Raw genomic sequence first — 25,137 nt, forward strand, 5'->3', positions numbered from 1 at the left:
GCCCAGCCAAATTGATACACACATTTTTGGGGGGACATAATTCAAACCATGACAGAGCTCTTTTGCTTTTGTGCTTTATTTAACATTCAACACACTGGGCATTTTCACACAGCCTAGGCATTCCCTATAACCTTAAAATGTTTAAGAAAAAAATACTGTGGCCATTATCATTAGTATCAATTTCTATAGCACTCTGATAGATAAAGTTCTGTACAAAGAGCTTTCAGCAGAATTAGAATCCTTTGGGAATTGCATATCTGAACACTGAATCTCTGGCTGATGCTGCCGTTACCCGTGTTCCCTCATCTTCCTCCATCTGCCCCTCTGAAGCTGGCTGGCCACTCACAGCAGTCAGGGGATGTGTTTATTCTGCTTTCTTTCTTGAAAGAGGCTGTCTGTTACTCATGACCCTGGTGACTGAGTTGGAAATCCATTTAGCTCTGGTATGCGTTCTTGGCTGCTTCCGGCCTTACCTGCTGCTTTTCTTGCTAACCATGCAGCTAATACCTGTACTTTGCCATAAAACAGCAGGTGTCCGCAGTACAAAAAAAATGTTTTCCACACACTTACTAAATCCTGATGTTTTCACTCTTCTAGAGAAACCTGAGCCTGCAAAGTCAAGCAAGAAAAAAATTGCCATCCCACAAATCGTCATCACACGCCCCTCCAACGAGACTCTCCTCAGCTGCAGCTCCATGGAAATCAAAGAGCAGAAGACCATCAAGGAGCATGCTGGTTGGGGCCCCCTTGCCCGGCACAGGAACCCCAGCACAGTGGACGCATACAGTTCAAAAGACAGGGAATAAACGCGTGCTGTGGAGTCCTGTTGTTACTCACGCGGCAGTGCAGGAGAACTGGACTCAGCTTCATCTCGGTAACAATGGCAGAAGTGCCACCTGCCTTTCGAGGAGCTGCAGTTGCCCCACAGTGAACCAGCTTCTGCCCCGGGGACTACCTCGACCTCATCTGTTCCAGAGCTGCGTGCAGCCTGACGGAGGGCAGCAGGAGTGACTCCTGCCCGACAGTGGACTGTGGTAGCAGTGAATCAGTCAGTCTGTCCCTGAGCCTTGGCCACTATGCAGAGGGATAAGCAGGCAGCAGCTCACACTCTGACCCGCGGTCGGCAGGTCACATTCTTCCTGGACCCTTTAGAGTGTAGTTGTAAGTGCTGGAAGTTACAGTGAATGAGGTGTCCCCAAACTTTAAGGTGTGATGTTCCAGAACGAGAAGTGCAGTCACCTTACAGAGGCCCAGGGGCTCTGAACTTGACTATGGCCTGACCCACATGAAGAATGTGGAGTGTGCAGTATGTCCGGGGTAGCGCAGCTTTGGAAGTGGCGCATCAGCACTGTCTGGGAGGAGGGAACTGAACTAACAACTCCGGTCTTCCTTGCTGGTGCACAAGGGCTCTGGTGGTGAGGGCCATTAGGGTACCTGAGTCCAATGCTGTTAGATATGCTCCTCATCCTCACCAGCAGCCTTCGGGTCAGGCTCAAGCCTGCTCCAGGTGTCAGTGAGCTCACCCGTCTAGTCTGTGACCGTGTGCTTAGCTTCCCTGTTTATAGACAGGTAGGCAGGCTTTACACAGTATGCCCTAGGTGCTGACATCTGGTGGGCTAACAGACCCAGGTGACAGCACAGTCCCTGGGTGGCCATGTTCACCAAGGTTATGGACTCAACCCAGAGGAGCTAGGGGAGGGGCCTGGGGCCTGTCTCTACGGCTCTAGGCAGTATCTGAGCAGTTTCTGATACATAAGTACAGACACACATAAGTACAAATACTCGTGTACACACACGCATAATGTATACATGTGTACACACTGCATACATACATACCCATATGTATACACACGTACATGCATATATATAGTTCTATAACCTAAGTGATGACTTTGACAATTTTTCAAAATCAGAAAAGCATGAAGATATAACATTGTTTAAATATTGTTCTGTGTAAATGAGTTTTAAACTGTTCAGGGTTAATGCTTGGCAGAAGCCTGATTTTTTTAAATGGTGGAGGTTTCTGACTGAAAGCTGGTTTCCATTAACCTGAGTACCTGGAGTTGGACAGGCCTGTGCTCCTGGACACCTTTCCTCACCTTGTCCACCCTGAGCAGGAACATCTCCACCTTCCATCCCTTAGAAAGACCATCTGAGAATCAGAGGAAAGATGTCCAGAGGCCCCTCTGAGCCTCTCAGGCCTTTTGAGCTGCTCTCTGGCAGCCTCCCAATTTACCAGAGAACTGAGCCACCTCTGCCTGCCTCCCCTGCCTTCCCTGGGTGTTGGCAGCAGCCTCCTTGCCAAGGTCTCCCCAGTTCCTCCGTGACTGAGGGGGCCTGTTAGCACCCAAGCCAGGCATGTCTGCCTTTTCCACAACCACAGAGGAGGCTCAGTTCTGGAGCAAGACACAGCATCTGCAGGGTGATGGTTGCCTGCACAGTGGACTCCCTGTTCCATCCCTTGCCCTTTCAGTCTGTTCCCAACACAGCAGGCAGAGCAATTCTGTCCAGTCACAAGCCAGAATATGTCCCTCCTCTGTTCAAAGTCCCCTAAAGGCTCCCACCACCCACAGCAAAAGCCAAAATCCTTAGAGTGGACTACAAGGCCTGTCTTGATCTGTCCGAGGGCTTTGGGGACCGTATTCCTCCTCTGCCCAGACTGGCCTACTGAGGCCCTGCACTCCCTAGGACTAGGATGCTTTCTCCCTAGTGTCTCCACAGCTAGGCCTTCCCCGGTCCCTACGTACAGCTGCAGCCCCTCTAACATCCCATTCGCTCCCCTGCCCTACTTTCCCTCAGTACGTACAACCCTCACGTCATCTCCCTGGTGTATTGCCCGCCTCTCTGGTAGAATGTAGGGTCCCTGAGAGGAGTGTCGCGAGGCCCAGCACAGACACAGGTGTTGGGTGACTCCTTGGCCCCACGTGGCATCCTTCCAATTCTTTCAACACCTCGAGCATGTGCCCTGCTCTCGTACTGATTAGCCATGCCCTGGCCGCCATCACCTCCCCAGTACCAGGCCTTCTGCTCCAAGGGAGGGCTTTAAAGCACAGCCCGAAGCCCATCAAAGGCTCCGGTGGATCTGGGGGTCGGGTCAGACCCCTTCCCACCAGCCTCCAGACCCCGCACAACTTCCTCGACCTTTTCCTCTGAGCGTTTTTACTCGGCGCGTCAACCAGATTAGGTGCGGGTCCTTAAAGCTAAAACAGGCCGGAGCCGACTCTACCAGCTGAGGTTCCCCTGGCGGACCGTTGGTAACCGTTGCTAAGGAGGGGACGCCCCGGAAGTGGGTTGTGCGCCTGCGCTGAGGGAACCCCATCTGCGCCTGCGCACATAGGAGCGAGAGGGGCAGTGGTCATGGGGGAGCCGGAGCCGGAGTCCGAGCAGATCCGTCTGAAGTGCATCCGTAAGAAAGGCTTCTTCACTGTGCCTCCGGAACACAGGGTGCGACGGGGAGCCTTTTGGGCAGCTTGCCGTCCTCGCTGGCTGCAGGGCTGGGGGGAAGCGCGCTTGGGCTCTCGGTGTCGCGCTCCGACGCCGCGGTTTCCGGCACGACAGTACTAGAGTTCTTCGCGGTGGGCGGGGAACCTGACGCCAGTCTCCCAGTTCTGGGCACTCCTCGCGCTTTTCGGGAAAATACACAAGGAAAGAGTGGGAGGGGCGGAGTCTTTCACCTGGCGTGGGGTGGGACAAAGCAGGGCCCTCTCACTGGGCAGCTTCGTTTGTTCTTCCGTTGCATGGGGTTACCGTCATTGAGTCCTCTCTGCCACCGTTTGCCGCAGGCACCGTTACTGCCCCCTTTGTAGATGAGGAAGGTGAAACTCTGGGGCGTTGAGCCATTTCACCAAGGTAGACAGCTTGCACCGGGACAGAAGTTTGAACTCTGGCTCTGGCTTGCGTTTTCATTACTTGCTGTTGCTCAGAGAGGCCACTTCACTGTTCAGTGACATTCATTAGCAGATTGTGGCTGAATGGGTGGCAGGAGCCACACTTGGTCGTGGGCTGATCACTGAGCATCACTGTCAGGCAGCACGTGTCCCCTGAAAGCAGTGAGTGGTGGGGACCTTGATCTCTGAGGGGACTAAAGGCACCAGACAGGGTCAGTGCAGCGTGCAGTGGTGGGTGCCTTGAGACACAAGTATGGGGGATTGTGAAGAAAGAAATTGCTTCCAGCTGGAATTCTTGGAAAAAGTTGTAGAGGGTGGTATTTCTGTTGAGCCAGGAGGTGTGGCCAGGATTTAGATGTAGGGATGAGGGGAGTGGTGTGCCAGATGCAGGGAGCTGCAGAAGCGGAGAAATAGAGTGTGTGAGCAGGAATCACAAAATTTAGCTTGCTTGGAGAGAGAACGTGAAGAGAGGAATTCAGGCAGGAAAGGGAGGTTGAGGTGAGAACATGGACTTGGTCCCCTGGTGTCAGAAAGTGACCTGGTCTAAGGGCAGGGTCTGTGAGAAAAAGGCAGGAGACCAGATGGGACTTTTACAATTCGAGCTTTGCTGCATGTGCTCTCAGACCCCAAAATTCAGTGGCTCAGATAGAACAGGGCTCTAATTCTCTCTTCCCTAACGCTTCAGAGACCAGCAACTGTTTTTTACAAGGTGGGTTGGGTGCTCCTTCTCTTTTACTGCTCTACTTGCACTTTATCCAAATCCCAGCCTGCCTCGAGGCTGGAGAGAAGCGAGGGCATCCAGCTTCCCTGGGTGTGGAAGTCACAGGTTTTGCTCTGCTTCCATCTTATTGGCCATAATTTAGTCCCATGGCCACCCCTAGCTGCAAAGAAGGCTGAGAAATATGGCCACCAGCTGGTGGGACAGTTTGCAATCTCTCCCACAGGAGTGTCTCCACTGTGGTAAATACTTCATGAAGGCCCTGGACCTCTTCCATCTGCCGAAGTAAAACTTAGCAATTCCCACAGACTTTCTGCAATGGTGGGAATATTCTGTTTTCTGCCTCATCCAGTATAGCCACCACGATCCACACATGGCTATTGAGCACTTGAATGTGGCTAGTGCAACTGAGGGGTTGGATTTTTAATTTTAATTTAAGTATCCACAAGTGGCCAGTAGCCACTATATTGGATAGTGCAGATCTAGACCATGGAACGGAAAGGAGGGGTCATGCCAAAGTCATGAGTGAGCTTCTCAGTGCAAATGACATGCAAAGTACCCACCCACAGTTGTTCTATTAGCTGCAAGAGACCACCCTGGCAGCACATCTCTCTTTTTCAGCTGGGACGATGCCGAAGCGTGAAAGAGTTTGAGAAGCTGAACCGCATTGGAGAAGGCACTTATGGCATCGTGTGTGAGTGGCTATAACAGGCCAGAACTGCAGCTCGTGGGTCTGATGTCTCTGGGGCGGGGGCTGTGTTGCAGCAGCAACAGCTGTGGTTGAGCTGGAAGGGGGTTCGTGCCCTCCCTCTGTAAGCAGGGCACACATGAGTGTGAGTGAACTTTACTTCCGGGTGGAGTTACTACACACTTTACAGCATGTCTGAAAAACGTGTCAGTTGTTAATGTCAGCGTTGCTCATGTTGACCACAGAGTGTAGGTGACTGTCACATCGACAAAGCATAGGACTTCCCAAAGCATCCACGACATTGGTGCGTCTCATCCTGCCAGGCATTTGGAACAAATCAGCACAAGGCTTTGGGGAGCCATCTTTGTATACAAGGATTATTTTATCTAAACGATGCATTTTTGCTGTGAGAATGTAGTACAAGAGAACACAGAGCAGTGATCTGCATCCTGACTAGGAGGAGGACTGCACGAGGGCTAGTCATGAGATGCCTCTCAGTAGCTAGAGGCCATCTTCCTGTGCAGAAAGCAAGCAGAAAGCTGGGTACAGGACCCAGCTCAAATCAGAAAACGCCCAAGGGAGCATGCAGCCATGAGGTGGGCATGCTGTTGCCCAGTGAGGCGTAAGTGTCGCTGGGCGTCAGGGTTGTCCAAAGAGAGAAGTGGACCCTGAGCTGGCATAGGCAGAGCTCTGCCTTGCCTGGCTGCTGTGTGTGGCATGAGGGAGCTCATAACTGGGACCAGGTTGATCTCTACTATGGATGTGCTTCCATTCCAGATCGGGCCCGGGACACCCAGACGGATGAGGTTGTGGCCCTAAAGAAGGTGCGGATGGACAAGGAGAAGGACGGTAAGTAGAGGCAATGGGGGCTGGCTGCCCCTCATAGTGGGTGTTTGCAGAGCTCCTGGGAGGTGCGGGAGTAGGGTCCCTGAGGGCTGACAGGCCGCTCACCAAGGCTGCTGTCATGCAGGGATCCCTATCAGTAGTCTGCGGGAGATCACACTGCTCCTGCGCCTCCGCCACCCCAACATCGTGGAGCTGAAGGAGGTGGTTGTGGGAAACCATCTGGAGAGGTGTGCTACCCCACACTCCTGCCCCTGCTCTGCATCAGGTCCCCTGCTAACCCCACCCTACCCCAGCCTCCTGGTCTCCCTCTGCCTCAAGATGCCCCCTGCCCACTTCTTCCTCTCCCTTCAGCCTAGAAAGGCCCTTCGCCCATGTAGGGCAGGGTGGGAGGTGGCATGCACTCCTTTTCTTCCAGCATCTTCCTTGTGATGGGTTACTGTGAGCAGGATCTGGCCAGCCTCCTAGAGAACATGCCGACACCCTTCTCAGAGGCCCAGGTGTGTGGTGGTGGCTGGGGGGTGAGGAGGGGCCTGCACAGGTCCTACTGATGGGGAAGGTTCCTCTGCATGTTTGTGCCAGCATGGCACCCACTGTCTCCGGTGTCTCTGCAAGCCTAGTAAAGTGGCATCATGCTCATGGACTGGGGGGAAGGGGTGGTGCATGGTGGTGAGGAGTGCTCCGGCCTCACTGCTCATAAGCCAGGGCCTCTGATGAGCTCAGTGTACACTCGAACCACGCCAGACGTGGAAACAGCTGTTCCTGAGGCCATCGTGGTAATGCTGGTGCTGTTGGCTTGTGACCATGTCCCTCAGGCCTGCCCTGACTGGCATCCCCTGTCCCCACAGGTCAAGTGCATCACCCTGCAGGTGCTCAGGGGCCTTCAGTACCTGCATAGGAACTTTGTCATCCACAGGTGGGCCTGATGGGAGGGCCAGGGGGCTTGCTGGGACACTTGTGCGGGTGGGGACACGTCTGTGATATGGGTGAGGTGGCCTGGGCTGTCCACAAGAGTGGTTGCATGGTCATGATGCAGTGGGAAGTTATCTAACTGCCCCATGAGGAGGGGATCCAGGACCGAATCATTTCGAGGAGTCCCACAGACCAGTCTCCCTGAGGAGAGTCACAATGCCCACCTAGTCATGGCTCTAAGAAGTCCTGTAGCGAAGGGTTCCTCCTAGTGGCCTTGTTGCATATGCCACTTGGATGAGGGGAGAGCAAGTCTGGGGGAGGAGGTCTTTGAGGTGGGAGGCCTTTTAGGACTCGTGTCTGGGGGTCTCCTCGGTAAAGTGACCTCACATACTTGCCACTCCCCTTAAAGGTTTGCCTTCGTGTAGGGGGTTTGATCTGACGTGTAGGGGGCATCACTGCCGTTCCTGTGGGGGCTCCCTTCTCAGCAGGTGCTCGCTGTTTCTTACCCACAGGGACCTGAAGGTCTCCAATCTGCTCATGACAGACAAGGGCTGTGTGAAGACAGGTGGGTGCCATACCTACCACTTTCCCATGGGGCTGCCTTGATGGTCCCATGTGGCTTAGCGAGCCTAGCACCTGTTGCTAGCCCTGGGCGTGATCCCTAACTAAATTCTTTTTTTCTGCCTCTGTCACAGCGGACTTTGGGTTGGCCCGGGCCTATGGTGTCCCTGTAAAGCCAATGACTCCTAAGGTGGTCACCCTGTGGTGAGTTCCATGGAAGGTGCGGTGGCCCTCCTACTGGGCATGCCTGGTGGGGGGCAGCTTGGGATGTCCAGCTAAAGCTCCAAAGGGAGGGTCTTCAAGCTTCAGGGGCTGTTCTGGGCCCAGGACAGCTTCCCAGGACGTCTAAGGGAGGAAGCCACCTGCTATCCCAGACCTGCCCGGTCCAGACAGGCCCCTGTGGTGGGCCATCTCGGGGAGACCAGCAGCTTTCCATAAATATTTATCATTAATGGTTTTAGAAGGAGAGCTTGACTGGGCGGAGAGTACGGCTTTCCTGTTGGCTGGGGCCCCACGCAGCCATCCTCTAGCGTGTGTCCTTTAGCCCACATATGCAAACAGGTCGGGGCAGGGCTGCTGTGCCCTCGGAGGCCTGGGCTGTGCTGGACACAAGTAGGCTTCTCTCCTGCAGGTACCGAGCCCCCGAGCTGCTGCTAGGAACCCCCACACAGACCACCAGTATTGACATGTGGTAAGGAGTGGGACCCCAATGTGGGGGCAACGTGATGGCCAGGTTTTTGCTAGATTCTAGCTCCCTAACCCGACAAGAAGTAGAAGAACCTAGTGACTCTGGGTCTCCAGCACTGAGGTCCCACAAGGTCACTGCCTGGGGTTGGGGGGGTCCCATTCCATCTCCTCCTATGCCCTCTGGCCCCCCAGTATTGGGAGGGCATTTCGGGCATGTCAGTGGGTGGGGTGTCTGTGGAGAGTGTGTGTGTGAGGCCCTGGTTTCTCCTGCCCAGGGCCGTGGGCTGCGTCCTGGCTGAGCTACTGGCCCACAAGCCGCTTCTCCCGGGCTCATCTGAGATCCACCAGATTGACCTTATTGTGCAGCTGTTGGGGACGCCCAGCGAGAATATCTGGCCGGTGGGTACCAGAGCCAGTCCACCCACCTTCCCCACCTGTCGGGTCTACCTGCCATACAGGTCCTCCACCCACTGCCGGGCCCATCTGATGCCCACCCCTTCCTCTGCCCACCCGCTGCCGGGCCCACTGTCAGCCCCCGCCTTCCCCAACCCCCAGGGCTTCTCGAAGCTGCCGCTAGCCAGCCAGTACAGCCTGAGGAAGCAGCCCTACAACAACCTCAAGCACAAGTTCCCGTGGCTCTCGGAGGCTGGGCTGCGCCTGCTCAATTTCCTCTTCATGTATGACCCCAAGAAGAGGTGCTGACCCAGCCAGCTAGTGTGTGAGCATGGCACAGGGCGGGCAGCTCCTTCGGCCGGGCCCTACCAAGACCCCTTACACTGAATCTTCAGCAGTGAGATGCTCCCTCATCACTCACACATACCCTGCCCAGTCCCATGTTGTCCCCACCTTTCTGTGTTGGGGAGTTTATTCTCTGTCTCAGCCCTACTCTCCATGGAGCTGAGAACCAGAAAGTTCAGAGGTGAGCAAGGGTGTGAGGGAAACAAGCTCTTCACTGAGGCCCCCTCTCCCCAGGGCGACTGCTGGGGACTGCCTGGAGAGCTCCTACTTCAAGGAGAAGCCCCTGCGTGAGTTCCCCTATCCCTGCCCTAGCACAGCACCCAGCCTGTGGCCTTTTATTTTGGGAAGGGGTGGTGGTGGTGGTGGTGGGACAACAGTCTTATGTAGCACTCCGTGTCCCCAAGGCACAGTCAGGCAGCTCCTAGCTCACACTTGGTCCAGGTGGGGTGAGGGCCCCCCAGGCAGATAGATCTCTGGGGTCGGGGAAGTGCATAGCTCCTGGGTGCTGAGCAGGCCTCTCCCTGCAGCCTGCGAGCCGGAGCTCATGCCCACCTTCCCCCACCACCGCAACAAGCGGGCTGCCTCCGCCGCTGAGGGTCCAAGCAAGCGTGGCAGGCTCTGATGGGTCAGAGCCCAGGACCATCTCTGAGCATAATGGGCTAAACAGGTGAAGGGAGCAGTTTTCACCCTGACTTTGGCCTCAGTGCAGCAGGAAAGCCCCTGCAGCCCTGAGGTGTGGACAAGAGGTCCAGGCTGGGAAGTGGCTGTGCCTAGTCCTGCCCTCCCCAAGGTGCCCAGCTGGACAGCTCTGCTGTGGTGGTACCATCTAGCAGCAACGCCTCTGGGAAAACAGCTGTCTGTCTCAGGTGGAAATGCTGGTGTGGATGCATCATGGGGCCATGCCCATGGGGGGGACTGCAACCGTGGCTGGCCGCTGGCCTGGGACCGACAGCCTCAGAGACTGTTCTTGGGTCCCCGGTCACCCCTTTCTGGGGCAGGAAGAAGCCCTGGGGACCTCCTGGAGTGGGAAGGCAGAGGGGTTAGGTCTGTGTGGAAGGTGATGGGCAGGGTCTGGACTACAACAGAGGCTGTGGGAGCCCGGTTTCGGGAGGGACACCAAGCTCCTGTACCCGAGGGGCTCAGAGATAAAAGCTTTGTAATGGCTGCAGTGTCACTCGTTTAATGTACTTAAGGTTCAGATTCACATGATGTCGATGGGGTCATCCTGAGTACTGGGAAGGAGAGGAGGTGGGAGGCGGGGCACTGGGTGAAGAGGACACGGTTTGGGGCCTCTGAGGACAGGCACCTGCCCCGCCTGCTCCCTGAAGCCAGCTGACTGCCCCAAAGGGCTGCAGCCCGCATCCCCACCCATCCTACTTGCCACCCCACAGCCTGGTTGTCAGAGAAGATCCTAGGGGCCAGTCCAGGGATGGGGCTGCACTTCGCTCCCTCCTTGGCCTCGTGTCCGCCCTTCTTTCTATGTGTGTGCCAGGGTGGGAAGGCCAGTGAGGCCATTCCTCCAGCCTCAGAGCCAGGAGAAGGCCACTAGTCCCTGACGGACACCTGGAAGGAGGCAGCACCTAGAACCTTGAGCTGTAGGAAGGACAGTGCTACAGGGAGGTATTCTGAAGGTGGGGATGTAGAAATGCCATGCAAAGCAGCGGGGACAAGCGGCCAGAGACCCTCCCGTGGGGACAGATGGCCTCTTTGCCCAGCATGCACAGCCTGAGTCTGGGTGCTGAGGACAGGCTGGCCCACTGGGGCCTGCCACTAGTCGGCTGCCCCTGACCACCCTGGGGCACCTGGAGCACTCTGCACCACTGCACAGTTCTCCCATGGGTGGGGGTGGGTGGAGGCCAAGCCTTCACAGGCTACCACCCAGATAAGCACCACGCGGCTCCATATCTCCCGGAGTGTCGTGATTGCTGCCGCTGCGCTAAGGCCCAGGCCGTGGGGCACCAAGCAGGGCGTCCACTCTCGAGCGTGGTAGCCACGTGCGCTGTGGTTGCTCGCCAAGAGATGGCTGCAGCACACTGGGCTGCACGCAGCTGTATGCTGGGAAGCCCTCGGGGCCAGCCAAGTCCGAGGTTCGGCCCAGCTCGTGGCGCAGGGAGAGGAACGAGAAAGGGGCTGGCTCAGGTTCCTCCTCGAAGGCCCCGTAGGGCAGGCTGTTGACAGGGGCCTCCCAGGCTGGGCCCCCTGCACACCACACCTGGGCACTCTGTTCCCAGAGTGGTGCCTCATAGGCTGACTCCGTGGGGGGTGAGACAGCACCTGGTGAAGGGCCCCCATACAGGCTGGCCTCCTCCTCTGAGCCCTCTTCCTCTGCCAGGTCCCGGTACAGGTCCAGCGGGCACCCAAACACCGCCGGGGAGCCATGGTGGGGGAGAGGTGGCGCCTCCTTGGCCCGGGCCAGCCGCTGCTGCAGCCAGGCCACACAGGAGGCCACGTCCCCGCTGGCCCGCCTTGCTGCCAGCAGTGCCTCAGCTGGCAGCAGGCTGGTGCCCAGCTGGGCCAGCACCTCACCCATGATCTCACACTCCAGGCGCAGTGCGAAGCAGCCCAGGGCCACCTGCACCAGCTGGCAGGCAGGGGGCAGTGCCGTCACCGTGAGGCGGTGGTTGTCCCTGGGCGCATAGCCCATCTTCTGGAAGCTCCTGGTGAGGAGGTCCTCAGAGAGCGCTCCCTTCAGCACGTGAACGTAGCCCCCAGAGAAGGTCTGCAAGGGAGAGGCTGGTCACAAGCAGTCCCCCTTCCACAGGCTGGGCCCATTTCAGTGGAGGAAGCATGTTCAAAGAAATTGGGTAATTTGCCCAAAGCCACACAACTAGGAAGAGGATGACCAAGAGCTCTATCAGCCCCTGCCCAACACCAAAGCCCATGGGTCGTTCTCCTGCCTGCCTGCCTCTAGCCCCTGAGCCCTCAAGGGCAGGCCTGTCTGCTTGTTTCTGCAGCCCCAGTACCCAGGATGGGGCTGGTGCTGCTCAGGGCTGCATGTGCTTTGAATGAATGAATTTCTAGAATCTTGGACCAGCAGGTGTCCCCATAGTGCAGCAGGCTCCAGATCTCACCTCTAGAGAGAGGGTGCTACTGCCATGGCAACCAGCGGAGGCGTACCTCGCCCACGTGCACAGTGACATCACCTCCTTCCTACTCTTCTGAACTAGCTCAGGGAACCAGACGACCTGCCCCCTTCTGCCACCGGGGCAGCTCCCTCCAGGGTGTAGGTGCCCCTCCAGCTCCTCCCCATTTCATAGGGGTTGCACCCCGCCCGATGTTTCCCCCCCACCTCAGTCTCCCTCTGTCAATGAGGCTCTGACTGTTTCCTAGAATTAGGATGACTTCAAGTCGTTCCCCTATGCTTGTCCGAGGACATATATGGCAACCAGCGCTGCGGAGAGAGCACTGATGCAAGTTTTAAGGAGCAGAAACCCCGGGAGGCAGGCTTTCAAGCTCGCCCTCCACGCACCCCATGTTGCCAGCCCTGACAGTGCCCAGGGGGCCTCGACGGGGCACTGCCCCAACACGCCCCGCGGTCCCTGGGCTGAGTCCTGTGAGGCCCAGTCAAGCCCCTGGCCCTGACAGGAGCGGCCCCTCCTACGGCCTGCAGCAGCTGGCAGGGACAGGAGCTGAGGTCCCATCTTCGGATACCCTACCTTGATGGTGGTGAACTCCTTTCTCCAGGGCAGCAGGTACAGGTGCACGGCGGCCAGCTCGAGCAGCTCGAAGGCGCGGGCCAGGCCGCGCAGCGCAGGCGCCAAGTCGGCACGGCCCCACAGGCCATCGGTGAGCAGCGCCAGCGCGTCGTCCTGGAGCGCCCCGTGCAGGTCGAAGTCCTCCACCAGGATCTGCCAGAGCACGGCGCGCAGCGAGGGGTCTCCGCACACGCCCGCGCGCCCGCGCCGCAGCTCGCGCTCCAGGCACAGGCGATAGTCCTCGGACAGTGAAGTGCTGCCCATCCTGGGGTGGGGGGAGGGGCGTCAGGGGCTGGAGACCTCGCTCCGCTAGCTGTGTACACTCCTCACCTCCCCTGTCCAGCTTCCGCAAGTCATCCCTGCAGCCTAGAAACCCCGCCCGGCATCTACAGAGCCCTCCAGCTTGGAGACCCCACCCCCGGGACCTTCTGGGGAAAACGTCAGAGAGAGCGGCCCGCCACTTGCAGGGTCTCCCAGATAAGAGCCGCTTCCACCAGCGCCCTTCGCCTGGCCCTGCCGGCTAGGCACCCCCTAGTACCCACAGCACCCTAAGCCTGGAGACCCCGCCCCCGCAAGCATGTGAAGCACACCCCTCTGCATGTGCAGCGCCATCCAGTCAGGAGGTCCTGGCCCTCAGCTGAGCCCCGCTCCACACCACAGACCCCTCGCCCACCCGGCCATGCTGTGGGCCCCGTGGGAAGCGGCGCTACCTGTTCCCGAATCGCGAACGCTCAGTCTCTGCCTGCCCCGAGCCGAGCTCTTCCGCTGGGGTTCGGCTCCGCCCACTGACCGTAACGTTAAGGGCGGGGCTGGACTTGGGTACCGCCCGTCGGCAACGAAGGCTAGCAGGGCCGCCGGGGTTCCCGCGCCGCGGGGCGGGGCTTCCAAGCCGCGGGGCAGGGTTTGTGAAGTCGAGAAGCGCGGGAGCCCCGCCCCGCTGAGCACCTGCGCGATGCACCGCTACCTCTACCTGAGTTCGCGTCGCCTTGTCCCCACCGGAAACCCGGGCGTGGGAGGGGCGGGCGGCACACCCGCACGGTAATTGGCCGGAGAAGAGGAGGGCGGGCGCGGGGCGGGGCCAGCTTCGGGTGTGGGCGGAGCCTGCCGCACGCCCGAACGTTGATTGGCCGGAAAAGGGGAGGGGCGAGAGGCAGAAGCAAGCCAGCTTCCCGTGGATCTGTAGACCGCTTCCAAGTGAATTTCGCTGCTGCGAGAGATCGGAAAACTGCGGGGAGTGCACAGCAAGGCGGGCGGTGCCAGCCTGTTGTTACTGGTCTTCGCTGGGCAGATGGGGCAATGGGGAGGGTTTTGTCAGGAGGACCTCTGGCCCGGCCCCACGCCATGGAGGCTCTTGCCCATGGACAACTGCCTCAGAGACGCGAGCTCCTGTGCTACTTGCGGGGCTCAAACCGAGACCCCACTCCTCCTATCACCCACCAGGGTGTGGTCTGGAGAAGGTACTGCTTCAGTTTCCTTATGGGCTTCTTGTCGGTGCTAAATGAGTTATTACTTGCAGAGAGCTGGCAACGGCCTACCCCAGAGCATTCACTAACTCCTGGTATTCTCCGTCGGCCTCTCTCCCCAAGGAAACACGAACACTGCCCCCGCCAGCCAGGTGTGAGGCCTGAGCCTCTCAATATTTGGACCCTCTCTCAGTGCCCTGCCACACCCCACTCCAGGGGAAGGGCCTAGATGTCCAGGATCCCTCCTGCCCTGCCAGGCCCGCCGTCCATGCTACCCTCGACTGGGGTGTGTGTATCATGGCTGCCCTTCCAAGGGGCCTGCTTTCTCCTCTCCAGGTGACCACATGCCACCATTTCTCAGGACTGAGGGGTGGCCCAGCAGTCGGGGTCTGAGGCTGGAGCTACACCTAGGGTCCCTGATCCCAAGTGCATGCTCTCAGGGAAACTGGACCTCAGCTTCCCCATCTGTGGGACAATGACTCCTGAGAGCCCTTCAGGGCCAGTGCTCTGGGGCTTTCAGGTCCTGTCCAGTGAAGACCTCTAACCTCGGCCCCATCCCTTCCCCACCCACTGTGGGCCAGGGGTGGGGGAGGCATGTCCCAGGCCCCCAGATCATGTCTACCAGGAGGCTCCTGCTCCAGTTCAGATGGTCAGGGAGGGCAGGCAGGCATGAAGCTCAAACCCTTCACCACCTCCTCTGCCCAGGCTGCCTTTTTGCCTCTTTGGTGGTCAGAAGGGGTGGCTGTGCCTGCCTGGCCTGCCCAGAGTATAGCATGGGGCAGAGTGAGCTAGGCAGGGTGACGACAGCAGTGACCTCTTTATTCTCGGCCAGGTCAGTGTCCCCCTGCCCAGCCCTATGGGAGCACGTAACAGAGGGGGCACTGTGAACACTCAGGCTCACTCGGACACTCAGGCTCGCGCGGCCCAAGTGAGGATGGGTGTCGGCTGTCCTGGCCTGGGTGGGTGTGAGGCTCAAGCCCCAGGACAGGATGGAGACCTGGGGCCTCGGGGAGAGTAGTCAGTGTCCAATAAATAAACAGCTCAGTCTCAAGGGCCTTGAGGCCCGGCCTCTAGGCTGCTTTGAAGGCTCTGGTTCTTGGCTCCAATAAGAAACTGGCTCAGGGGAGTGGAGACTGTCATGGGTGGGACAGGAGAGTCCCTTCTCTGTCCTGATACCTGGCAGTGCATGCCACCACAGGGGCTTGACTGGTCTGGCCCAGGCCTGGCCTGACGCTCATGGGCTGAGCAGGTGGGCCCCTGGGTGCTCCAGGATCCCTCCATATAACCTCTCAGAGCCAGGGTGGGAGAGAGAAGGGCCTAGTTCCCGGGTGCTGCTCGCAGCCCCACACTGTCATAGGTGGAGCCCCAGGGCAGGTGTTGGGCTAGGGAGGGGGAGGGGACTGGACAGCCCCAACCACAACCACCTGCCATCCGACCCCTGGCAGAGTGGAAGCTCCTGGGAAGGTTGGCTCGAGTGCAGGGAGGCAGCAGGGGCCTGGGGTGCACCCGGCTACTTCCCGAGGGCCCCCCGGGGCAGCAGCTCCACGTAGCTCAGGGCGCTCTGCAGCGAGGTCAGGCAGTAGCCCTCCTCTCCAATCAGGTACCTGCGAGGGGTCAATCAGAGGGCATGCTCATGGAGGGACCATGAGGCCACCCCAGAGCTGTTCTCCGTCTACTGATCCTGCCATGGCTCCTAGGGCAATGTGCGCACCTCATAATCCCAAGGGAGGCACTGGATGTGAACCCTGCAGAGCCCTCACTGGGACAACGCTCCCTTCCCCAGACAGCCCACTCCCTTTGCAGATGCTGTTCAGGGAGTGCTGAACGAGGGACAGCGGGATGGGGTCAACCACCTGGTTTACGCCTGGGGAGCATGTAGGCAAGGCTGTCCTGTGTGGCAGACTGGTGCCTCCCACCACGTGCCCCCCCAGCACCCAGTGCCTTGCCCTGCCCCGGGCTCCTACCCCTCGTGGACGAATTCCTCGAGGGCTGCGCACTCTGACACCAGCTGGGGGAGGCCACTCCGCAGCACCACGAAGGACAGGATGGGCAGCAGGTCATCGGCGCCGCTGTCAGGCACAGCCACAATTGGCTAGGGGCTCCCAGCGACTCCCCCTCCAATGCCCCTTTTGTCTGTGGCCTGTGTGACCCTCACAACAGCCTTGCGAGGATGGGCTTGCCATTCTCAAGGATGGAGCCACAGGCTGCTAGAAGGGGCCCGCCTGAGGCGCACAGGATCGCAGGTCTGGATGGGAGGAGGCGAGGGCCGCCTCCTCACACACCGGTCCGGGCAGGAGACTGGGGTGACAGTCACTCACCCAGCCCAGGCAGCAGAACCCTTGCTGGGTGGGCGTGAGTGACCCCTGCAGGGACGCCAGACCACAGCCTCTGGGAAGAGTGGGAGAGGCCATGAGCCCCCTTGGGGAAAGCAGACCCGAGGTGGGGATGGTCCAGAGGATCTTTGTTATACCCGCCATCTACCCACACACACGAGTCTGAGAACGTTCTTCTGAGGCGACCCTGAATTTCACCAGATTTGCCAGGGGGCCCAAGCTGAGAGGCACTGACCCAGCCCTGCCCAGAGGGGCAGCAGTGCATTCTGCTGGGCTCCCTGCCCCTGCCCTCTCTGAGCTCTGGGTCCTGGCAGCAGAGATGGGGCGGACAGCTCTGTGAAGCTCAACCAGGAGAAGCAGGACTGGGTCCTTGCCACCCCCCTCACTCACATGGCGGCAGCACCAGGCGGGGCACTGGTCTCCTGGGCCCGGCAGCAGTCCTCTGCACATGCACAGATGACCCTCAGGGCTCGCACTGCAGACACAGGCCTCGGGTGAGAACTTGGGGGAGGAGGCTGGGGCAGGGGGTGCAAGAGGATACAGCAGGGAGGGCTGGGTGGGGCTGCTTGAACCACTGGGGTGGGGGCATGATGGGAGTACTTCAGGGGCCCGTGGGGCTGTGGTGGGTAGTTGAGTGGAGAGGCCCGACTCCCAATCTATGGCCTTCTCTTGGCCCAGCAGGTGGTACAGGGGACCCCTTTGCCCAGCCACGCCCACAATGTGGGCCAGCCCCTCCTGATGTGTAGGGCTGGAGATCCCTGCGTGGGTATCACTTTCACACCTCCCATGTCCGGTGGATAGTTGCCCCCGCCCCGCCCCCCACACACACTTGACAGCAGGAGAAGGGTCTGCAGCTCGGAGGGCTGAGGCTCAGGTAACCTCAGGGACCTCCCTGCCCCACCCCTCACCGATGCACTCCAACTTTTTCTGGGGGCAGCTCTCTAGGACCAGCAGCCCCAGCTCCTGGACTGCAGCATGGTAGGGGTAGGCGCCTGCACCCTGGGCCTCAGGGTCCTGGGGGAGGAGCTTGGTGGGGACACCGAGAGCCGTGGCGGCCATATTCCTGTAGAGTTCCATGCTCCTGCTCAGGGCAACCTCCCGGGCTCGATGCACACTCCTGGGGCAGAGAGAGGCTCAGCTCAGCCCCCAGCCCAGGGCTCCAGCCCAGGGATGGAGGGCACGGTTGCCAGGGCAGGGCTTCAGCTAGGAAAGCAGTGGTGTGTCCCCAGCAAATGGCCCCAGGTGCTCCCAGGACCCCATCATGGGAGGAAGGGATGCCACTGCAAACACAGGAGTACAGCAGGGTGGAGTTGCAATCCTCTGCAGGGGCCCAGTCACGGAGGAGACCCCGTGGGCTGGGAGAGACCAGCGGAGCGGGCGCTGGTTGGGCCCACCTGTACAGAGCCAGTAGTGGGGCCCACAGCGGGGAGAAGAAGGCCTCCTCCATGCATGCCAGGCAGCGGTCCTTGGCAGCAGCCGTGTTCAGGCCTTCGAAGGCCAGAAGGGTCAGTGACAGTAGCCTGTCTGTGGTAGGAGAGTGGGGTAGACATGGTTATGGGGACAGCTGGGACCTGACAGCACTGCCCCAGTGGCTCCCAGAGCAGCCTACAGCTCCAGATGCACCACCATCTCTCTGGAACGCTCAACGTCAGAGTGAAGGTGCCCTCCTCCTGGGTCCTGCCCCCCTGGCTGGCTCTGCGGGGAAGGGGCTTGACCTGGTCCTCCCTCCCCTCTGATCACCTTCAAACCTACCCTCTGCCCCCTTGGCCTTTCTGTGTCCCCGTGGCCTGGGGTCTGGAGAGGGTACCTGAGACCCGGCTCCAGCTGCCTCTGCTTCCTGTGCTACTGCTGAGACCAGGTCTGGGGAAGGGGAGGGAGGACTGCTTCGTTCAGAAAGGGCCTGCCCCTGGTACTGCAGATGAGGTTTCTGAAGCTGGACCGTGGGGGTCCCACCCTGGCCCCTTAGAGTGTAGACAGCACAGACACAACGCCTGAGTGAAGGCCTCTCCTCCCTAGCTCTCAGAAAACCATGGAGCCCTTTACCCCTTGATCACCTACCACCCCGAACCCATCCTTTCTGGGTCCACTGCTGCATTCAACGTTCCCAAGGCCCAGTGGACCTAAACGTCGCCTGGATCAGGCTGGTTCGTACAAGCCATGGCTGGACCTGGCTGCTGCCATCCTGGCGAGAGCTGCCCCCCACCACCCTCCCACCCATCCCAAGGCCCAGGACAAGTATCCCACTCGTCCCATTGCCCCAGGGCCCAGGCAGTGAGCCAGGCCCAGGAAGTCCGGGTCGGCCCCGCCCCTGCTCCGCCCACCCCTTGGCCCAGGCTCTGCCCGCCTTGCCCATGTCCCGCCCCTGCTCCCACCGATGGCGTTGTGGATGTCCTTTACTGTGCTCTTCAGCTGCTCCAGCAACGGTTCCCTCTTAGCTCCGGGGTTCTGTGCCTCGGACCGCCCCCCGGGCCCCAGGCCCCACCTCTCGGACATAGCCAAGAACTGTTCCAGGTCCTCGAAGGAGCTGTCCTTGTCCCGCAAATGGGACGCGGCATCCCCCAAGGGCGAGGGAGGCCCCACTGGGCTGCCGACCACTCCTCTGTCAGGGGGCCCGTCCTGCGGCTGCGGAGCCGGCTCTGGGGGGCACAACACACAGTGGAGGCTCTGGGAGGCGCGCAGCCGCCGGCTCCCGGGGACCACTGGCCCATCGGCATCCGAGGGCAGAGAGCAGCAGCCGGGGGCCGGCGCGGCACTCTGCGCGGCTCTGCTCACCACCGGGTACAGCGCGCCGTACACTGTGCCCTGAAGCTTCCGCAGGAGCTGCGAGATGGGGTGGTCGGGAAGGCTGCAGGGGAGGAGCGGGTTGGTGAGCTGCTGCAGAGCCGGGGCAGCGCGGGGCGGTGGGTGGGAAAGAGGGCTCACACCCCCTGCCCCAGCCCCGCCAGGGGCCTCATCTCCTTGAGCCTGGGCCCTCATCTGAGACACCTAGCCCTCTACAAAGCTGCAACACTAGGAAGTACTGAAGAGAAATCCTGTCTTACTTCCTGCTGGTAAATGTTGCAAACACTGCCTGTCCCACCCACTCTGGGTTACATTTGAGCTGCCAGACCTCCATTACTTGCTTTCCTTCTAACCTTTCTTACTCGATTTCCTTCTAACATCTATTACTCACTTCCTTTCTAACCCCTTTCCTGTGGTCCCCTAAGGCCAGTGGTTGGGGGCTCTGCGGGTCGTATCACAGGTGCCTGGGGCCCCGATACCTGAGGAGGTGGGAAACTAGGCTGGTCACAAGCGACAGGTCCCCTGGGTTCCTCTTGAGCTTGGCCCTCCAGAGCTTTGGCCAGTCCTGCAGGACAGGGGGCTTGGCGGGCGCACAGCGCCCACAGAAAGACGCCCCGCCTCACTGTGGACACATTTCCCAGGGTGTAGGGAAGCCTCTTGGAGAATCCCGACCCCGGAGGGTCTGGGGGACTCCTGGCTCTGGCTCTGCCCTGCTCACTCCAAGCTGTGCGTGACTCACATGGTCCTGCTCGTATTCAAGGATGGCAGTGTAGAGGGCCCGCTGCTCCCGCTCCTCCGGGCTCAGGGCAACCTGGCTGCAGAACCTCCTGGAGGAGGGAGAGAGAGAGGCCAGGGCTGGGCACACAGGGCCAGACCTCATCCCCACAGCTGCCCTGAGGGAAGTGGACACACCTGTTGGGAGATGGGGGTGTGAGGGATTTACCTGTTGGCTGCCTCCTGTAGTCGCAGCCGGCGCTCCTCCATCTTCCTCTGGAGCTGGATACAGAGTCAAGGAGCCATCGCTGCTGATCCACCACAACCCTCCTCCACTGTGCACACCTGCACTGAGCACCCATGGGGTCAAGGAGGGTGCACTGGACACAGGGGCTCAGTGGCTGGGAGGAGGGCGGACACCCACTTGGAGGGGGCTGTTCCTAGGAAAGCTTCTGAGGGAAGGGGCAGCCTATGTGAGGCCAGGAGGACATGGGTAGATGAAAGCACTGAGGGGGAAGAACATCTCTCCAAAGCTCTGCTCACTGACAACCTAGCACCCATACTGCTGTCCGCCCTCCCCCCCAAGGCTGTACTCTGGATGTCCCCGCAGGACACCGAGGACATGCAAAAAGGGTGCCGTCTCCTCCCGAGCTTTGGCGATCACCAGGTTCTCCATCATCTGCCGCTGAAGGGACAGGGTCTAGCAAGGGAAGGAGCTCATAAGGCCACTCCTGTCCCCTCCCCCTGCTGCCCCCTCCATTCCCAGGCCCTCCCTAGGCCCTGCTCACGAGGGATGTCTTCTGTACAGCCTGGCTGGGGTCCAGACGGGCCATACGGGCCTCATAAGCAGCCTTCAGCTTCTGGTTCTGCAGGGAGGCCTCCTCCAGTGGTGTCAGCTCCCTGGAAATGGTGACAGCTGCTGTCTATCCCCAGGAAACCCAGGAGTGCTTTGGTGTCCCGATGAGCCCCCCACTCACCCCTACCTGGTTCTGAGACCAGAAGGTGAGGTAGTGGTGAGTGGAGGGGCAGTGGAGGCAATGTGAACAAGGGGAGAAGTTTGGGGGGTGACTGCTGCCCTGCCAAAATGTGGGCTTGGTATTACCAGGACTTCTTTTCAAAAGAAGCTAAACCCTGGACTTCTATGCAAAACAAGGTATACATGTTTGGCAACTAAATGGAATTCTTTAAACGTACCATGTGAGCCAGACAACTAGATTAGTTGGCAACACATGAAAGTGAGAACCATGTGTATTCGATGACAGTGACCAACAGCCACTCTACAGAGAAAACTTTCAGTCCTACATATGTCTTCTTCTTTTCAGGGGGATAGAGGGTAGGCTGAGGGGAAACGAGACTGAGGAGGGAAGTGTTTCCTGGGATGGAAGTATTGTGCCTGGCCTCCCCTGCAGTGATGCAGAGATGAGGTCACTGAGGGGCCAGGAGGAACCTCCTGAAGAGCCCGGAGACCTGGCCACAGCAGGGCCAAGAAGAGCAGGTCCTCCATGTTTGTCCTACTTGGGATTCACTGGGCTTCTTACATCTGTGTCTTGGTATCTTTCATCAATTCTAGAAAACTGTCCACAATTACCTCTTCAAAATAATGACTCTCTGCCATTTTCTTTCTCTTCTTCTGGAACACCAGTAAACTTACGTTAGACCTGCCATCTCTCTTTCGTATTTTCTATCTGTATTTTATTTTTCTTTTATAAAAGCATTCTGGGTGTCTTTGACCTTTCTTCCAATTCACTAATTCTCTTTTCAGCTATGTCTGCTCTGCTGTTATAAACTTATCCACTCTGTTTTTTGTTTTTTGGTAGATTTCTACTGGAAAAAAAAAAAATTATTTCCAGTTATTTTTAAATAACTTCAGTTGCACTTTTCATTTCTAGAAGTCCTACTTGGTTTTTTATTTCCTTCGTCAGATTTTATGTTTTCTTGTTCCAGATTTTATAGTTTATTGTTTTCTCTAGATATAGAAAACATAATTGCTTTATAATTTGTGTCTGATTATGTCAATATATGGAGACTTTGCAGGTCTGTTTCTGTGGTCATTCCCTCATAGTTTGTTTCCTCCTGTTTGGTTATTTTTGACTGTGTGTCACTCAATTTTATGAAAGAGGAAGGTATCTTTCTCCAAGTAGGTTTTGCCTTTGCTTCTGCCAGGCACGAGGGTATTCCCATTCTGGGACCTATTTTGACTAAATTTACCACGGTCAACTCACATTGCCTGGCCTCTAATCCCAATCCCCAGGCTCAGGCTACACCCCATTTTGCCCCATCTTACTTCTTAGAGTTTTGCGACTCCACCATCTGAAGCTTCTGGAAGATCTCAGGGGGTAGAAAAGGAGAGAGCTTGCCCCCTTCATCTGAATACACTCGGCGGTGTCGGCTGGTCGGTGAGGGGACTGCAGCAGTCACAGGTTTGGCTGGCTTCAGGCATGGCTTCCCTGTAAGCCATACATAGCCAGAGTTCAGTAGGGTGGCCCCACATTCCACAAGGAGACACAGACATGGGCATACCCAGGAAACCTCCTGCTGTTGGAGACCCACCTAGCTTGGCAGCAGTTGATTGGGCCCTCTCCAAACATTGCTCAGCCAGCTTCAGCATCTTCGAGGTGTCTGGGGGTACTATCTCCCCAGCTTCTGGGGGAGCAGGAGACAAAAAAGGCCAGTTACCTTCGGCTTGAATGCTAATCAGAGTCTTGCTGAAGTGAAAACAAGGCATGGGGAAGCTGGGTTTACCTCTTGATTCTGAGGCAGATTCTAGGCTGGGCCAGGTCAGCATCTGACTGACTTTCTTTCACTCACTGGAAGTGGACCTTTGGAGTTCTCTACCTAAACAGGGCCTTTCTTTATTCCTCACTGAGTGCTTCACCTGCACCCTACCACCCTGTGTAAGATGGGTCATACAACTGCTGTATCATTTCATAAATAAAGACATGCTGAGGGAACAGCCTCATTTCTCAGCACCCTATTGCTGTGTCTGCACATGGACCTGCCTTCCTGCTCACTGCTCAAAGTGCTTCATGGCCTTTTCCTCACATCAGAATGACTCCAGTTCCACCCCAAGGTGCACAGAGCTCTGCACGACCCACCCAACCCTAACTGCACCTCTTCCGTCTCCACTTGTCTTCCACAAATACACCACCCACTCCCACCTCAGGGCCTTTGCACATCCCTCTGCTAGGAATGCTCTCTCCAGACCTTGGCACGGCTCACTCCATCCCTTCGTGGGTTCAGTGTCATCTCTCTCAGGGGTGCTTCTGTGACCCTTCCCATGATACCTCACCCCCACTCTCCATCCTCTTGCCCACAGCACCCGTCCCTTCTGGCCCTGCATCATGCTATGGCAACCGGTGCTTGCTGAGTACCATTGATCCACCTTCTGCTAATGATCATGCTGGCAGGAGATGTCCAGGCCTGGGACCCAGTAAGGGCTAAGTTCCCATGATTAGCCCAGCATGGGGAGGAGTTGCGAGGCTGAGAGCCATACCTTTGATCATTTCCGCTTCTTCCAGCAGGACCTGGGAGATGTAGTGGATGCTCCTCAGGTATTCTGTATATGCCTCCTGTGCCCAGAAAAGAGAAATGGCAGGAGTCAAGCCCACAGAGGCGAATGAGTTCATCGTGCCTACCTGGCGCCATTCCAGGAAAATGCAATGCCTGGAGCCGCAGAAACAGCAGCACCTGCTTATCGTGAGATACACTGGAGACATCTAGTCTGCAGTAGTTGGCTGGTAATCATGCAGTGGCCTAATCCGATAGTATTCTGGCTCTCTAAGACTTGAAGGAAAAGATGTCAGCGCCTGCAAACAACGTCAAAGCACTTCCTCCCTCTAAGTCTGTGGCAGGCACTGAGTGCCGAGACCAGCTGGACACCAGTCCTCCTTTCACCGGGTTTCTCTCTGGCAGAGTAGGGCTGGGAGCAACCTCAGCAGTTGCTCTCACTTTTCACTCTCTATGCAATAGTTTTTCTTCCTGTGTCATGACTCAGGGGCCATTCATTCAGTGGCTTTAAAATAGTATTTCCTGGGACGTTAAAGAGGGGGTGATGTTGCAAATCTTAGAATCACTTCCTGCCTTAGGTTTTGGGAAATCTGTTTCCTGATCCCCAGGGTGAATACTTCCTTGGCACACAGGAGTCAGAACACTAGTGCTGAACACTCTCTGCTACTCAGGGCATTAAGAACCATGGTGTGATGGGTTTTTGTCTTTTTTTTTTTGGCATTCCAGTTATCAAGTCACCCATCTTTAAGTCTGCTCCTCAGAGATAAGACCAGGGTGGATTCTGGACAGGGTTTCTGACTTGTGGGGGCACCTGGTGTTCTAGAAAAAACGTGGGAGAAGCAGCAGGATTCAGAAACAAGGATTTTTTCTTAGTCAGGCACAGCCTCTACCTTTCCCTGGGCAGTCTGGTGTGACCCAGCCGGCTTTTCTACCTGGTCCCCACCCTGAGAGTCAGCTCCCAATCTCAGGAACAAGCCACCCTCCCCACCTCCTGCATTTCCTTCCAAACAGGCCCTGAAGGCGGCTGGAAACACAGAACAGCCAAAGCAGCACTACTGGGCTGGCAGTTAACCTTTTCTGGATTCGGTCCCCTTTGGGAATCTGATTAAATCTACAGACTCTCCGCCAGAAAAGGAAGCACACGCACAAAATTGTAGGGGGTTAGTTCACAACACTTCTGAATCCCCTCTACAAATACGACCTCAGCTCTGATTCCCCGGCTCACTGAACTGACGGGAACCCTGAGCCCCGGAGAGGCGGTGAGCTGTCCAAGGTCGCACAGCAGAGCGAGACCTGAGCCCCGCCCGGCCCAGCCTTCTTACCCCCGCGACAGGCGTGGGCGCCCCCAAGTGTCCGAGTCCGGGCGGGGCCGAGAGCAACCCCTGCCGCCTGGCTCTGCCCACCCAGCTTGCAGCAGTTCGGCGTCCCTCCAGGCCGCCGCCGCGACCGCCCCCCGCCCGGGGGGCTAAGCTCCGCGGGACCCCGCCCCGCCTCGCCTCACCCGCGGTCGGTTGCCGGTGTCCAGCTCGATGGCCCCGTTGGCCAGCTTCATAGCGCTCTGCAGCGGCTTCACCGCGCCGTCCCCGGCCGCAGCGGCCATGGCGGGGGGC

General features: G+C 58.1%; 4 protein-coding genes across 5 annotated transcripts in view; 2 read left to right on the top strand and 2 right to left on the bottom strand.

The window, feature by feature from the left end:
• SPATA33 (spermatogenesis associated 33) overlaps window positions 1-2,001 on the top strand; it is a 5,709-nt gene extending 3,708 nt beyond the window's left edge. Inside the window, exon 3 of the mRNA XM_023732519.1 lies at window positions 598-2,001. Within this exon, the coding sequence (XP_023588287.1) occupies window positions 598-806 (209 nt within the window). The 3' untranslated portion in view covers window positions 807-2,001. The remainder of the gene's footprint in view (window positions 1-597) is intronic.
• Window positions 2,002-3,323: 1,322 nt separating this feature from the next.
• CDK10 (cyclin dependent kinase 10) lies at window positions 3,324-9,792 on the top strand. 2 transcript variants are annotated; one of them, XM_004377812.2, is made up of 13 exons: window positions 3,328-3,444; window positions 5,227-5,299; window positions 6,071-6,142; window positions 6,264-6,366; window positions 6,555-6,636; window positions 6,985-7,052; window positions 7,561-7,613; window positions 7,744-7,813; window positions 8,241-8,300; window positions 8,572-8,695; window positions 8,852-8,991; window positions 9,269-9,321; window positions 9,562-9,792. In XM_004377812.2, the coding sequence occupies exons 1-13, from the start codon at window positions 3,358-3,360 to the stop codon at window positions 9,654-9,656; spliced, it is 1,080 nt and encodes a 359-aa protein (XP_004377869.1). In that variant the 5' UTR covers window positions 3,328-3,357; the 3' UTR covers window positions 9,657-9,792. The 2 variants fall into 2 exon arrangements, with proteins under 2 accessions (XP_023588284.1, XP_004377869.1); XM_023732516.1 differs by having other exon boundaries at window positions 3,324-3,406; window positions 6,264-6,636; window positions 8,572-8,991.
• A 1,155-nt stretch (window positions 9,793-10,947) lies between these two features.
• SPATA2L (spermatogenesis associated 2 like) lies at window positions 10,948-13,594 on the bottom strand. Its single transcript, XM_004377813.2, has 2 exons — window positions 12,691-13,594; window positions 10,948-11,753 (listed from the first exon to the last, which is right to left on the bottom strand). Exons 1-2 carry the CDS (start codon window positions 12,991-12,993, stop codon window positions 10,971-10,973), a joined length of 1,086 nt encoding a protein of 361 aa, XP_004377870.1. The 5' UTR covers window positions 12,994-13,594; the 3' UTR covers window positions 10,948-10,970.
• A 1,301-nt stretch (window positions 13,595-14,895) lies between these two features.
• VPS9D1 (VPS9 domain containing 1) lies at window positions 14,896-25,131 on the bottom strand. Its single transcript, XM_023732589.1, has 15 exons — window positions 25,029-25,131; window positions 23,514-23,589; window positions 22,571-22,663; window positions 22,305-22,467; window positions 20,809-20,920; window positions 20,658-20,720; window positions 20,250-20,302; window positions 20,046-20,133; window positions 19,786-19,871; window positions 18,898-19,370; window positions 17,920-18,049; window positions 17,434-17,642; window positions 16,916-17,000; window positions 16,157-16,261; window positions 14,896-15,796 (listed from the first exon to the last, which is right to left on the bottom strand). Exons 1-15 carry the CDS (start codon window positions 25,125-25,127, stop codon window positions 15,703-15,705), a joined length of 1,929 nt encoding a protein of 642 aa, XP_023588357.1. The 5' UTR covers window positions 25,128-25,131; the 3' UTR covers window positions 14,896-15,702.
• Between the last annotated feature and the right edge of the window lie 6 nt (window positions 25,132-25,137).

This window comes from Trichechus manatus, unplaced genomic scaffold (genome assembly GCF_000243295.1).
Source record: "Trichechus manatus latirostris isolate Lorelei unplaced genomic scaffold, TriManLat1.0 scaffold00053, whole genome shotgun sequence".
NCBI lineage: Eukaryota > Metazoa > Chordata > Mammalia > Sirenia > Trichechidae > Trichechus > Trichechus manatus.

Coding starts and splice junctions, on each gene's coding strand:
- CDK10 (XM_004377812.2), top strand. CDS start 3,358: ATGGGGGAGCCGGAGCCGGAGTCCGAGCAGATCCGTCTGAAGTGCATC. Junction 6,143..6,263: donor GATGGACAAGGAGAAGGACG/GTAAGTAGAGGC, acceptor GCTGTCATGCAG/GGATCCCTATCAGTAGTCTG. Junction 8,301..8,571: donor ACCACCAGTATTGACATGTG/GTAAGGAGTGGG, acceptor TCTCCTGCCCAG/GGCCGTGGGCTGCGTCCTGG.
- SPATA2L (XM_004377813.2), bottom strand. CDS start 12,993: ATGGGCAGCACTTCACTGTCCGAGGACTATCGCCTGTGCCTGGAGCGC. Junction 11,754..12,690: donor AGGAGTTCACCACCATCAAG/GTAGGGTATCCG, acceptor TCTCCCTTGCAG/ACCTTCTCTGGGGGCTACGT.
- VPS9D1 (XM_023732589.1), bottom strand. CDS start 25,127: ATGGCCGCTGCGGCCGGGGACGGCGCGGTGAAGCCGCTGCAGAGCGCT. Junction 20,134..20,249: donor CTACAGGAGGCAGCCAACAG/GTAAATCCCTCA, acceptor TCCCTCCTCCAG/GAGGTTCTGCAGCCAGGTTG. Junction 15,797..16,156: donor GAGGAATTCGTCCACGAGGG/GTAGGAGCCCGG, acceptor GACCCCTCGCAG/GTACCTGATTGGAGAGGAGG.